Source organism: Lepidothrix coronata, unplaced genomic scaffold (assembly GCF_001604755.1).
Source record: "Lepidothrix coronata isolate B3197 unplaced genomic scaffold, Lepidothrix_coronata-1.0 Scaffold281, whole genome shotgun sequence".
Lineage (NCBI taxonomy): Eukaryota > Metazoa > Chordata > Aves > Passeriformes > Pipridae > Lepidothrix > Lepidothrix coronata.
Window position 1 is genome coordinate 292051 of NW_016690461.1, and position 14167 is coordinate 306217.

General features: G+C 68.7%; 3 protein-coding genes across 3 annotated transcripts in view; all 3 read left to right on the plus strand.

The window, feature by feature from the left end:
- LRP1 (LDL receptor related protein 1) overlaps nucleotides 1–9840 on the plus strand; it is an 88902-nt gene extending 79062 nt beyond the window's left edge. The window contains exon 89 of the mRNA XM_017836605.1: nucleotides 9622–9840. Coding sequence (XP_017692094.1) covers nucleotides 9622–9840 — 219 coding nt within the window. The remainder of the gene's footprint in view (nucleotides 1–9621) is intronic.
- Nucleotides 9841–10120: 280 nt separating this feature from the next.
- On the plus strand, nucleotides 10121–11102 carry NXPH4 (neurexophilin 4). Its single transcript, XM_017836606.1, has one exon. The coding sequence runs from the start codon at nucleotides 10121–10123 to the stop codon at nucleotides 10940–10942; it is 822 nt and encodes a 273-aa protein (XP_017692095.1). The 3' UTR covers nucleotides 10943–11102.
- A 1773-nt stretch (nucleotides 11103–12875) lies between these two features.
- Nucleotides 12876–14167, plus strand: part of SHMT2 (serine hydroxymethyltransferase 2) — a 7635-nt gene continuing 6343 nt past the window's right edge. Inside the window, exon 1 of the mRNA XM_017836607.1 lies at nucleotides 12876–13096. Coding sequence (XP_017692096.1) covers nucleotides 12876–13096 — 221 coding nt within the window. The remainder of the gene's footprint in view (nucleotides 13097–14167) is intronic.

Sequence of the window (14167 nt, forward strand, 5' to 3'; positions counted from 1 at the left end):
GGGGACGGGGGTGGGGTGGGGGGGGGTCGGGCAACCCCGGGGATCGTTTTGGAGGGGGCAGGAGAATGGGAGAGTTGGGGGGGGCGGCGGACAGGGGTTGCGTATGGGGGGGGTCCTGCGCCCCCCAAGTTGGAGGGTCCCGGGGCTGTCCCGGGGCGCCGCGCCCGGAGCTCGGGCGGAGTTGGGGGCCGGGGGGATCCGGGGGGGGTCCCGCCGCCGGTGAAGCCCCCCCGGTCCTCCCCCCGTTGCGGAGCGCGGGAGGCGCCGTCTGGCAGGTGCGGGGGGGGGGCAGCGAGACGGAGCCGCTCGTGAGCGCGGGGGCGGCCACGCGCGGGTGGGTCGGACCCTCTGCCGGGGGGGCTCCGCGGGGGGGTCGGGGGTGCCCTTGTCCCGCACCTGGAGGGGGGGAGCGGGGTGAGCCCCCCCCCGGCGACCGTGCCGGGCAGCGCGGGGGGGTCCCCACGCAGGGCTGGGGGGGCGCGGCGGTTCCCCCGCTCCGCCAAGGGCGTGAGCCCCGAAACCACCTGCAGAGGCGACGCCTCGTTCCTGTCCCGGCTCGGTGCGGGCTCGGCCTCGACACGGGGGGGCTCAGCCCTTCCAGGGGGGGCTTCTCCCACCAGCCACGTCCCCATCTCACCGGGTGCCCCCCGGCTGTGGGGTGGGCTCGGGGGGCCTCCCGGGACAGGCCTGGTGGGGGGGCTTTGCCTGCTCCCCCCCTTTGCCTGTCTGTGGAGGCTGAGGAGCAGCTGCAGCCGCAGAGACCCCCCCTGCCCGCACAGCCCCCCCCGCAAAGTCCCCCAGTCCCAGATACTAAAAGCTTCCCAAGGCCACTCACCCCCGCGTGTCCCCCTCTGCCACCTCCTCTCGAAGCCCCTCGGGGGCTACGGCTGCATCTGCCGCCAGCGCCGTGGTGGTCAGGAGGGGGGGGATGGAGCCCCCCCAGCCCAGCCGGGGGGGGGCCACGCTCATCACCCAGCAGATCTGATTTCCTGACACTCCATTTTTACTTTCTGTGTTTCATGAATAAAATCAAACGAGTCAATTCCCTCTCGGGAATTGGATGCACATCAGGGACCCCCCCCCCCCCCACCACCCGACCCCCCCAGGCAAAGGCTCCTGCAACTTGTCTCTGCCTGGCACGCTGCTCCCCGCGTGGGGAGGGGGGGCCGTGTGCCCGTGTGTGGGGGTGGCTCTGCGTGACCCCCCCTCCCCGTGTCCATCCATCGCAGAGCATCTGTCGGTGCTGGAGCTGCTTCAAGACAAATGGGTTTGTTTTGATGAAACCCGGAGCAGGGCGCTGCCCCAACCCCCCCACGCCGGCGCCGGGGCTGGGGGGGTGCAGGGGGGCTCAGAGCCGGGGGGCACGGGCACGGCCTGGGGCAGGGGTGGGCACACGGGCACGGGAGGCTCCTGCGCGGGGATAACCCTGGGAGACACCCTGAGCCCCAACCCCGCCGTGGGGGGGGGTCCAGGACCCCCCTCCCGGCGCTTCCTGGGTTCCCTGACATGGAGGGACCGGGGGCTGCCCAGCCGTGGGCCCACCGGGTGCCAGGGAGGGGTAACGGAGCTTTTCCTGCCCCCTCAGCCCTTTGGGCCTCTCGGGAAGGAACTTTCCAGGCCTCTTTTGGGGGTCAGGAGGCAGCTGGGTGGGGGGGGGGTCCCGCTGGCTCCCTCCAGCCCCAGTGAGTGCCTTGGACTGGGGCTCCCGGTGCCACCTCCCACCAGGGCCGTGGTGGGAGCACAGGGGGAAGGGGCAGGAGGGGCTGCACCCCCCGGGCAGCAGCGAGAGCCTCATCCCTGCGGCAGGAGGGAGGGACCCCCGGCATGTGGGACCCCCAGGGTGTCCCCCCCCCTATGGTCTGTGCTGGGGGATGCTGGTGTCTGTGGGATCCCTGTTGGGATGGACCACCCTCCTGGCCCCCCCAGCCCCCCATGGCTGCAGGTGCCCAGGATTTGCTGGGCTGGCAGTGCCGGGGCAGGTGAGGGGGTGAGCCCACCTCTGCCCACAGGAGACCCCCCCCCCCTTCCTCAGCCTCTCCCAGGTTCCTGCGTTATTTTTGTGGATTCCATTATTTCCTGTGCCTTGAGCATTAAATCGGGGGGTCCCTCTGGGGGGACCTGGCCTGGCTCCCTACCCCCAAGGGTCCTGACCATCCCCTGCCTGGACCCAGGACCCTTGGCTGGGCCAGATGGCTTTGGGCTGAGAAAGGGCAGCTCCTCCTGACCCCCCCCGGCCTTCCCGGAGGCAGATGCCGTTCCTGGCCCTGGGGCCGCAGATGGTGGGACCCCCACCCAGTGCTGAGCAAGAGCCAGCAGTGGAGGGGACGTGCTGGCCCTGGAGCAGGCAGGAGCAGGCAGGAGCAGGCTGGGCTGGGGTGACTGGGTGCTGCAGCAGGGCCAGGACTGGGACGCCGGTGTCTTTCCTCACCCTGCTCCGTCCCCAGCGCCTTTGCCGGAACATTCCCCCAGCCCAGCCCCGTGCCTCGGTTTCCCTCCTTCCCCGCACAGGCAGGTGAGGCAGCGGCTGCCTGTGAAGCACTGGGAGTGTTGCTGGCAGGTTTTCCTTTACGGATTAACCCTTGCCAGGCATGCCCTGCCTGGCAGTGCCGGTGGCCGTGCCAGCCGGAGGCCGATGGCGCGGGATGCCAGAAACTCACCCTTTGCCTCGCTGTCACCCAGGAGCCGTCACTCGTCTCCTGGGCTGCTGCCTGGCAGATGGCTTTGCCCTTAGCAGATGCTGCCAGCCCTTTCCTTGTGCAAGGACACCCCAATTCCAACCCCCAGCTCCCGTTGTTGCGGGGGCTTTGCCCGTTTCGTGGCTCGGAGGTGTGTGCCACGTTTGGGGCCGGGGGAGGGTAAATGGGCTTTGGGTGGTGGTGCCATCCTGCAGCCCTGCCTGGCCGGGGGTCCCTGGGGGTGCTGAGCTTCAGGGACCGGCCGTGGCTGGTGGGTACCCGGGCAGTGCCCAGCTGGTGCCCACAGGGCCGGGATGGGCTCCGTGTGCCCCCCGTGCCCGGCGCTGCGGCTCCCCGAGCCGCCCTTGGCTGCGGCGGGTGCTGTGTGCTCAGCATGGCTGAGCTAATCTATCGCCAAACAAACACACACTGTTATTCCGAAAGAAGGTTTCCAAGCGACTCATTTCCCTTTTTTTAATAACTCTTCCCTCTGGTGCCCTTTGCACCCTGAGCTGGGAGATTCAATAAGGCTGGAGCCTGGAGCGTGGCTGGCGCAGCCTCGGCGAGGAGGGGGAGCGGTGGCTGGGGAGGGGGGACACCCCTGGGTGCCCCCCGACCAGACCCCCCCACCCCTGCGCTTCCCGGTGCCGTTCTGGCTCCGAGCCGGGTCCCACTTTATTGCTTTTTCCCCTTCCTCCTGTTTTTAATTGCCAGTTTTCCCCCGGGGACCGGCAGGGGTGCCCGAGCCGGGATGGGGGGCAAGGGGGGCACTTCCCCCTGCCAGAGCAGCCCCCAGCTGAGCCCCCGCCACTAATCACACCCTGCCAATTAACACTCGCAGATTAACGACTTTGCATCCCCTTTCTGCATCCCCAGCTCCTCCTTTCGGGGAGCCAGAGTCCCCCCAGCCGGTGGCCCAGGTGTGGGGTGGTGCCACGCTGAGACCCCACAGCTGGACCCCCCCGCCCCGGCCGAGCTCCAGCCCCGCAGCCGAGCCTGGCTCAGCCTTCGCGCTCGGGCGCTGGAGGTAAATGGCCCAGGAAAGATGAAGCTTCCTCTGCCGCCGCTTGGATTGCTGCTGAAGGAATAATCACGTCCCCGCGCCCGTGTCCCCCCCCCACACCCTCCTGCCTTTTTCCCTGTTGCAAAAGGAAAGTCATCGTGGAGGATCAGAGCAGAGCAGGGGCAGGAGCTCCCCCAGATCAGTCCCCACCGCACCCCACGCTGTGGGGACACAGACCCCGTGTGACCCCCGTGGCCGTCGGGCCCCTGGGCTGGCCTTGCCTGGTGTCACAGCGGGCGAGACCCTCCCCCTGTGCCCCCCGTCCCCCTGGCACGGGGCAGCAGAGCCTCCACCCCTGGTGGGCACCTGCGAGGGGCCGGGAGCCCGGGCTGGGTGGTGGGTGCAAAGGGGGGCTGAATCCAGCCCTGGGGGTCACCAGGGGGGTCCCAGGGGACGGTGGGCTGCAGGGACACTCTGTCCCCTGCTCCCACTGGGAACCCTTGCCCGGCTGCAGAGGGTCACGGTCCTTGTGACCCCAGAGGAGCCGCGGCCACAGCAGTGCCCTTGAGGGTCCCCAGCGCTCCTGGGGGTCCCTTGGAGGGTCTTAATTAACCTCCACTGCCAGGGAGGTGCGGGGGGGCTGCTGCATCCTTACTGCTGCCCCCCACCCCCAGGAGGGAACAGATCCCTGGGAATGGGAATGTCGGGGAGAGCCGGGGGGGGCACGGGGAGGGGGTCTCACTGAGGGGACAGCCTGGCGCTCCCCCCCTCTCTGGTGACCTTCTCGTGGGCCCCGTCTCATCCAGGGGAGAAGGGGGGGGGGCTGGAAATGCAATTTATGATCCCGCCTGATACAATCTTATAAAATTTCCCGGGCACACTCGAAATTACATTTCCATAGCTCGGGAGCAGCGATCGCGGCGCGCGCCGATACCTGCCACTTTTATGGCCACGTTTATTGCAATAATAAAGTGGGATGGCGGGGCCGGGGCTGGGGGTGGCCGGGGGGGGGAGCTGGGTACAGAGTGGGGGCTGCGTCGCCGCAGGTCTGGGGTCCCGCCGGTTTGGGGGGGCTCGGGAGAAGCTGCTGCCTCCCTGCACCCCTGGGAGCCCTCAGCTGAGAGGGGCCGGGGTGGGTCAGGGAGGGTGAAAGGAGCCCCCGCTGTGGGGAAAGCGAGGCAGGGCCGAGGAGGGGGAGCGTGGGCGTCCCGGGGGGGCATCCCTGGCACTGGAGATGTGGGAGTGACCCGGACCCGTCCCTGCTGGCTCTGCCTCGCCGTCCCTGTGAGCTGCCCGTGTCCTGCGTGGGGTGGCTGGGGGTGGCCGGGAGCAGCCCCCTCCCCAGTGGCTCTCACGTGGGGCTGGGTCTCTCCAAGGCCAATCCAGGGGGTTCCAGGCCCTCTGGCCGCTGGCTTGGGTGCTGCTGGATGATGGGCACCCTGAAGCCACGTGTCCCCGGCCCCCCCACCCCCGTGTCCCCTCCCCGCTGCTGCTGCCCACCCATCCGCACCCCCTCTCCCCCTCCCGCTCCGTTTATCTCCTGTTTTCCCATTCATTCCCTTTTCTCCTCCAGCCCAATGAGTCACACAAGCCTCGAATCCTTTGCCTGCTGCCGTCTCCTCCCTTCTATTATATTTTTTCCTTTGCTCTTAACAGCACTTTCCTTTTTCACCCGTGGGGGGAGAGATTTGGGATGTACGTTTTTCCCGGCCCCCCCCCCAGCTACCTCCCAGCTCCTGCCTCACCGTGAAGCCCTTAAAAGTAATAAATAAATAAAATAACGGCTGAGGAAAGAAAAGGCAGGAAACGAGTGACAGGGAAAAGGAACCAAAACGAAAGAAAGAAGGAGGAGGGAGGAAAAAAAGTCCTACTCGGGCTATGAAATATTTATTAGCCAGCGCGTGCCGAGCGCGTTAATAAAGCTGCAGCATTTGCATATTCCTTCCGTCGGCGAGGAGCGAGGTGTCTGTTCGGGGGGTGAAGGCACAGCTGATCCAAAGCCAATCCCCCCCGGCCCCACAGGTCACGGTCCCGCTCGAGGGGGTGTGCCGGTGTCACCGGGAGCAGGACCCCGGGGCGGTCCCGGGGGGCCACAGCTGGCATAGCTGGAAGGAGCCCCCGGTGGGGTTTGGTGGATTGTTTGGCGGATTTGGCTGGATTTGGATTTGACTGGGTTTGGATTCGGCAAGTTCCTCTGGGCTCTCCCCTGGCCGAGGAGCTGCCGGTGCCGGGTTCGTCCATCCCGGTGCTGGAGGTGCCTTTTCTGGCCTGGGGATCTCCAGCACCCCGCTGCCAGCCCAGGGGTGCCCAGCAGCACATCAGTCCCTTGCCCTGGCACCAAGGGCTCCCCAGGACCGTCACCTGGGGCTCAGCGTGGCAGCAGCACAGCCGTGACCCCGCCGTGTCCAGCAGGGATGGGGACGGTTTGGCCGTGGGGATGGGGACGGGCCGGCGGTAGGGATGGGGGTGGGCACACAGGGGGCTGGGAACGCGTCACCCAGGACGTGCAGCCGCACCAGGGACCTCACTCCGTGCGTGTGTGTGTCACCGTGCCTGTGTCACCGTGCCTGTGTCCCCCTGCGTGTGTCACCTGCGTGTGTCACCTGCGTGGACACGTGGAGGTGCCCGTGCACACCCGGCCGCACGTGGAGCACCCGCTGGCGTTTGTTGCGTTCACCCGGGCGCAGAGGTGACCTGGGCACACGCCCACAGCACCCACACCCTCACCCCAGAGCCGCGGGCACGCCGGGCACGCCGGGTCCCTCCCGCAGCCCCGCGGAGCCCGGCGCGGCACACCCGGCACCGCATTAGCACCCGCGCGGCGCCGGGAGATAAATGGGAGCTGTCAGAGGCACCTTGTTTGCTGCTAACCTTTGGAAATGCCACCGCGCCCCGGGCTGTGCGCGCCGGGGGGAGCGGCCCCGCGGGGATTGTCGCTCACCACCTCCAATTAATCTCCTGGCGCTAACGAAGGCGGCGGGGTGACAGGGGGAGAGGTGGGGTGGCAGGGGAGAGGCCAACCTGACCCTGTGCCCACGGGCAGAGCGGGACAGCCCGAGCAGCAGAGCGGTGTCTGTGCTGCCAGAGGCCCCTGCTAAGGTGGGGGGACAGGATGGGATCGGGGATGGGGATGGGGATGGGGATGGGGACAGGCTGATGGTGGGGATGGGGAAGGCTGATGGTGGGGATGGGGAAGGCTGATGGTGGGGATGGGGAAGGCTGATGGTGGGGATGGGGAAGGCTGATGGTGGGGATGGGGAAGGCTGATGGTGGGGATGGGGAAGGCTGATGGTGGGGATGGGGAAGGCTGGTGGTGGGGATGGGGAAGGCTGGCTGCATGGACAGGGACAGGCTGGTGATGGGGATGGGGAAGGCTGGCTGCATGGACAGGGACAGGCTGGTGGTGGGGATGGGGACAAACTGGCGGTGGGCACAGGGCCAGGCATGCAATGGGGACGGGGCCAGGCTGGTTGCAGAGATCCTGCCTTTGTTGAGAAGTGTCACTGCTCCTGGTGCTGGTGGAGGCTGTTTTGCCTTGAGCCTGTACCCCACCACTCCCAGCCCCACTCTTGGGGTGCTGGAGCTCATCCCAGCCCACGCCAGGGCAGCTGCTCCCCCCGTCCCCCCCGTGCTGCTCCCCTCCCCTCTGCCAAGGTGACCGAGGGTCTCGGGGGAGCAGCTGACGGTGCTTGGCCCCGGCAGCAAATGGGATGTGAGTGGCCATCACTGCTGGGCCTGACAGACCAAATTGATGCCGGCACCGAGAGCCTTCCCGGTCCCTCTGCAGCCACAGCCAGCCCTTCCCGCATCCTTGCCTGGCTCCGTGTGTGCGGGGCGTGACACGTGGTGCCCGGGGACTGCAGCCCCGCGGGGGCACAGAGGGGCACACGAAGGGCTTGAGAGCAGCTAAAGCACGGAACGATGCCGGGGGATCGTGATGAGGAGGGGGGCGGGCAGGAGGATGAGGAGGGGAGCAGCACGGATGTGTAGATGCAGCAGCACATGTGACAGCAAAAAACAACCGTCTCAGGCCCCCCGAGGTGACCGATGTGTGGCAGCGGAGCCCCGCACACCACAGGGCCGGGCATGGCCCTGCCCGGCATCGGGCACGGGGCCTGGTGCGGGCAGGGAGGGAGGGGGCTGGCACTGGGGCATCCCTGTGCACCCACAACGCGTGTCCAGGAGGTTCACGGGCACGTGTGTGCAGCTGCACCCCCGGCCCGGCGGGAGCATTAATATTTAACGCGAGGTGTGCGGGACCTGCCCTGCATTCCGAGGGGGGGTGACCTTGGCTCCCCTCGGCGCTGCCGTGGGTGAGGTGCCCGTGGCCCCGCTCGTCCCTGCCCCTCCCAGCCCCCCGTGCCGGGGCTCAGCGGGGGCTGCGGGCAGCGAGGGTCCCCCCACGGCCCCGGACTGCGCCGGTGCCGGTGCCGCGATCGATCGCCCTGCCTGCGCCGCAGCCGCTGCCCTGCTCTGCAATTCCCTTTCATCTCCCGCTCCCCCAGCAGCTCCTGCGGAGGGACTGGAGGGGTTGGGGGGCTGCCAGCCTGGCCCTTTGCCAGCAGGGGCTGGGGGCACTGCAGGGGTGGGGGCTGTTTGCTCTGTCCATTCCTATCTGTGCTCCCCGGCCCCTGGCTCCGTCCTCCTGCACCTCCTGCACCTCCTGCACCAGCCTGGCCTGGGGCCCTGCAGCCCCCAGGACTACAGGGGGCTGCTGCCCATCTCCCCTGCTGCCACTGCATCCCCTCCCCACTGCCTGCCCGTCCCTGTCCCTTCCCTGTCCCTGCATCACCACCTCCATCAGTTCCCATCACAGCCCGTTCCCATCCCATCCCATCCCATCCCACCCCACCCCACTCACCCCTGCGGGGGATCATGGCCAGGGGGGGATTGCAAAGGGAAACTGAGGCAGGGGAGGAGGGTGCAGGTGCCCGCAGTGCCGCTGGGGACGGGCCCTGGCTCCCAGCCCTGGCTGCGATGGAAATCCAGCACAGAGCTCTCGGAAACCTCCAGAAATCCTTCCCGGTGGTGGGGGCTCGGCAGCGTGTGCTGCTGCGGGTGTTCCCCGCGGGCTGCAGCCCCCGGCCCCTCGCTGCAGGTGCAGGGGGGTTTGGGGGGCTCCCAGTTGTGGGGTCACCGCTGCCCCTCGGCCTCCCCAGGGTGGGATCTGAGGGGCTCGAGGTCTGATGGACGGAGTGATGGAGCAGAGCTGGGGTGCAGGGGGAGCTGCAACCACCCACCCCCCGCCCGAAATGCGTCTCTCCCGGCCCGGGGGTGCCCCTCTCCCCCTCCTCCCGTTATCTTGCCATCCCGGTCCTGCCCCCCCTCTCTGGCTGGCGAAGGAGCCGGGCTTTGAAGCTGCGTTGAAATATAGATAAGGGCGAAGGCAGCGGCGGCGCTCGGGGGGAGCGGGGGGGGCGGGGGGCTGGCCGGGCCGGGGGGGTGCGGGGATGGATGCTGAGCCACAGCTCTGCACCGCACACCCTGTCCCCCCCCGCGCCCCCCCGATGGGCTGAGACCCCCCAGATCCCCTTCCCACGGCCCCGTGGAGCCGCCTGTGCCTGCCCGGGTTCCTCTCTCCTGTGTGCACGTGCCAGAGCAGATTGAGGGGCTCAGCCTGGCACACAGCAGGGGGACGAGGTGATGGACCCCAGGGATGGATTGGATGGAGCCCCCGGCTCGACAGCAAGTGTGGGGGTCCATGGCTGGGCCCCCCCATGGTGCTCAAGCAGAGATCCTCACACAGACCTGCCTGACTGTGGAGAAGGGGGCCTGGGGGGCTTCCCCCTCTCCGAGGAGGGTCATGGGACCCCCATCATTCCCGATGGAGGTCGTTCCCAAGCAGGAAACACTGCAGGGTGGGTGATGCTGGGATGAGCTGGAACCGTTCCCCGGGCCCTCCTCAGCTCCCTGTGGGAGTGCAGCCCCCCACGCTCCCCCCAGCCCCTCCAGCTGGTGCCTCTGCCCCCCGCCCCGCTCCCCCCTCCCGCCTTCCCCCGGGATACGGGTCAGCCAGAGCAGAAAGTGCCGGAGCAGCGGAGCACCTGCCAGCTCAGGGTGACAGTGATTGACGAGGCCGGGGCTGCTGGAGCAGCATCCTGGATGCCGGAGCAGCTGGCAGGGCAGGAGGGCACAGCGGGCACCCCGGGAGAGGCGGGATGAGGGATGGGGGCACGGGGGAGCAGGTGGGGAGGGGGATGAGGGACAGGAGGCATGTCAGAGTTGGGGTCCCAGGCTGGGGATGGCAGCTGGCTCTGCTTGCTGGTGTCCAAAGCAGCGACCTGGGGAGCCTCGGGAATGGGACGCTGCGGTCCTGGCCCAGCTGGTGCAGGCAGGAGGGTGAGGAGGGGCAGGAGGGTGAGGAGGGGCAGGAGGGTGAGGAGGGGCAGGAGGGTGAGGAGGGGGGTGCTGGCAGGAGGGTGGTGAGGGCACGGCTGGGAGGATGAGGACACAGGCACGGCTCGTGCAGTCTCTGCCCTCTTTCCCCCAGACGGTGTGTGCTGGGGGTCACATCGCCAAGACCCTGGGCTACCTGGAGCTGGGCACCTCCGGCCTCCTCAAGGATGTCCCCTATGGCACCCTGAAGCCCCCGGCGCTCGACCCCGGGCGGCTGATCCCGGCAGAGCCCCCCCGGGGCGCGGGGACGCCCGCGGGCGCCGGACGGAGCCCCTGGGACTGGCAGAAGAACCAGACGGCCGGGGAGCCGCCGAGCCCCCGCGCCCACCGCAAGCCCACCCTCAAGTCCAGCCGCACCAAGAAGATTTTCGGCTGGGGAGACTTCTACTTCAACATCAAGACGCTCAAGTTCAGCCTCCTGGTGACGGGCAAGATCGTCGACCACATCAACGGCACCTTCAGCGTCTACTTCCGACACAACTCCTCCAGCCTGGGCAACGTCTCCGTCAGCATCGTGCCCCCCTCCAAGGCGGTGGGCTTCGAGGTGCTGGTGCCCGGCCCCCCCCAGCTCCCGCACCCGCCGCCGCCCCCCCAGCAGAGCACCCTGCCCGAGGGGCGCCCGGCCAAGGCGCTCAACTGCCACGTGGAGTACGAGAAGACGAACCGGGCGCGCAAGAACAAGCCGTGCCTGTACGACCCGTCCAAGGTTTGCTTCACGGAGCACACGCAGAGCCACGCGGCCTGGCTCTGCGCCAAGCCCTTCAAGGTCATCTGCATCTTCATCTCCTTCCTCAGCATCGACTACAAGCTGGTCCAGAAGGTCTGTCCCGACTACAACTTCCAGCACGACAACCCCTACTTCGGCTGACGGCAGCGCGGCGGGGGCGGGGGGTGGGGTTGCTGTGCCCCCTTCACGGCTGCCCGGTGCCCCCCGTGACCCCCACACTGACCCCTCCTTGTCATCGGAGCATCCCCGTGCCGTGTTATGGGACGGCTGGTGCTGGGGGTCCCGGCCTCCCCCCCACTGACATCCCATTCCTGCAGCACCCCTGCACCCCGTGGGGTACAGCCAGCTCTGGGGATCCCCCCTCACCCACTGACATCCCATCCCTGCCGTGGGGTACAGCCAGTTCTGGGGATCCCCCCTCGCCCACTGACATCCCATCCCTGCACCCCGTGGGGTACAGCCAGCTCTGGGGATCCCCCCTCGCCCACTGACATCCCATCCCTGCCGTGGGGTACAGCCAGCTCTGGGGATCCCCCCTCACCCACTGACATCCCATCCCTGCACCCCGTGGGGTACAGCCAGCTCTGGGGATCCCCCCTCACCCACTGACATCCCATCCCTGCACCCCGTGGGGTACAGCCGGTGCTGGGGATCCCCCCTCACCCACTGACATCCCATCCCTGCACCCCGTGGGGTACAGCCAGCTCTGGGGATCCCCCCTCACCCACTGACATCCCATCCCTGCACCCCGTGGGGTACAGCCAGCTCTGGGGATCCCCCCTCACCCACTGACATCCCATCCCTGCACCCCGTGGGGTACAGCCAGCTCTGGGGATCCCCCCTCGCCCACTGACATCCCATCCCTGCCGTGGGGTACAGCCAGCTCTGGGGATCCCCCCTCACCCACTGACATCCCATCCCTGCACCCCGTGGGGTACAGCCGGTGCTGGGGATCCCCCCTCGCCCACTGACATCCCATCCCTGCACCCCGTGGGGTACAGCCGGTGCTGGGGGTGCTGGGGGTGCTGACACCCATCACTGCATCACTGGGGTACAGCCGGTGCTGGGGGTGCTGACACCCATCACTGCATCACTGGGGTACAGCCGGTGCTGGGGGTGCTGACACCCATCACTGCATCACTGGGGTACAGCTGGTTCTGGGGGTCCCAGCCCCCCCCGCCCATTGAGACCCCCCCACCCACTGAAACCCCCTCACTGCAGCACCCCTGTATCTTACTGGGGTAAACTGGTGCTGGGGGGCCCGGCCCCCCTCCCCCCTGAAATCCCATCCCTGCAGCTCAGGGGGTGCAGGCACGGACCCCCCCCATGCTGGGGGCTGGGCTGGGGGTGTGGGGGTGAACTGGGGGGTTCAGCCCCCTGCGATGTCACCTCTGGGGTGTCTGGGGGGCAGGTCAGGGTGCTGGGGGGGGTCTCAGTCCTCACCCCATACACTGGGGGGGCTTTTGTCTCCCTGCAGCCCCCCAGGCGTGCACGTGTGTGTGTGCAAGGGCCCCCCCCAGGTATTTTGGAGCCCCCTCCCCAACACTGGCCCTGCTCCAGCGCCACAGCTGAGCCCCCGGAGCCCCACGGACCCCCCCCTCCATGGGGGGCCCTTCCAGGTGTGCAGCCCCCACACCCCACGCCGTGAAGAAGTGCCAGGCGGGGGTCAGGGATGTGGGGGGGGGGTCCCCAGGGGCTGCTCCCCCCCCCCAGCTCGGGAAGGGGCTTCTTCATCATTTTTTTTAAAGAAAATTAAAATGGAAAAAAAAAAAAGTGGAAAATAAAGAAAAAATGGGGGAAAAAAAAAGAAAAAAAGGTGTGTTGATCCTCGTCGACCAGGGATGGAGGAGGGGGGCAGGGATGGGGGACCCCCCCAGATTGGGGATCGGGGGGGGGGAACAGGGATAGGGGAGCCCCAGGATTGGGGATGGGGGGGGAACAGGGATGGGGGACCCCCAGGATTGGGGATCGGGGGGAACAGGGATGGGGGAGCCCCAGATTGGGGATGGGGGGGGAACAGGGGTGGGGAGCCCCCGGTTGGGAGCGCAGGGATGGGGAACTCCCGGGACTGGGGATGGGGGGGGACAGGGATGACCCCGGTCCAGCGGAGGGGGAGGGGTCGGACCTCCAGTTTCCCGTCGGCCCCGGTGGCTCCGCCCCCCCCGGCAGCGCGCGCGTGGGGGCGGGGCCAGGCGGGCACCGGGACCGGGACCGGGACCCCGCCGGGACCCACGTGCAGCCGGACCGAGATGTGGCCGCTCCGCCTGGGCAGGGTGAGCCCCGGCGCTGGGGGGGGTCCCGGTCCCGGGGGCTGGGGGGTCCCGGTCCCCGGTCAGGGGTCCCCGGTGAGGGTTCCCCCCTCCCGCGCGGGTCCCGGTGCGCGCCGGGCACTGCGGTCCCGGGGGGTCTCCCGGTGCTCGCGGGGGGGGTCCCGGTGCCCGGGGGTGGTCCCGGTGCCCGGGGGGGTGGGCCCGCTCGGGGCCCCGGTGCCCGGTGAGTCCCGGTGCCCGCAGGGGTCCCGGCTCCCAGGGGGGGTCCCAATGCCCCGGGAGAGCCCCGGTGCTCGCAGGGGTCCCGGAGCCCGCAGCGTGCTCCGGTCCCCGGTGTCTCCCGGTGCTCACACGGTCCCGGTCTCCGGGGCGTCCCCAGTGGGGGGGTCCCGGTGCTCGCTGGAGGGGGTCCCGGTGCCCAGCTGTTCGCCCCCCAGGTACCCCTTCCTCCCCCTCCAGCGCCCCCGGGGGTCTCAGCTCCATCCCGGGCCTCCCCACCGCCCTCGCCCCCGGTTGGGCACCGACACCCCCATCCCGGCGTCGAGTCCCCCGAAGGGTCCCGTCCCCGCCATCACCCTCCTCACGGACTTTGTGTCTGTCCCAAAGTCCCCGGGGCCTGGACAGCCCCCGCCACCGGCCTTGGCCCCTGCCCGGTGCCCGCGGGTGATGCAATGGGGCGGCGGCGGTTACATCACCCGGCACCGGGCACCGGGGCCAGGGGGGCACAGGGGACCCCCCTCGCCGTGCACGGCGCTGGGAGGGGGGTCCTGCAGGGCAGGCACAACCCCTCGTGTACAACGAGGGGGGGGCCATGGATGAGGATTCAGGGGCGTGTGGGCTTGGGGGGGGGCCCTATGGGGGGTTCTCATGTGCCTTATGGGGTCCTTGGGGGTCCTCATATGCCTTTGGGGGTCTTTGGGAATCCCCACGTGTCTTGTGGGAACCTTGGGAGGGTCCCCGGGGGTCCCCATGTACCCTGTGGGGGAGCTTGGAGGGGTCCCCATGGGCCTTATGAGGACCTTGGGGGGTCCCCCGTGTGCCCACCTTGGGGGGGTGACACTGGTGACTGGAGACGGAATTTGGGGGTCTTGCTCCT

What these genes read in the sequence shown, in the direction of transcription:
- NXPH4 (XM_017836606.1), top strand. Translation starts at nt 10,121, where the DNA reads ATGAGGACACAGGCACGGCTCGTGCAGTCTCTGCCCTCTTTCCCCCAG.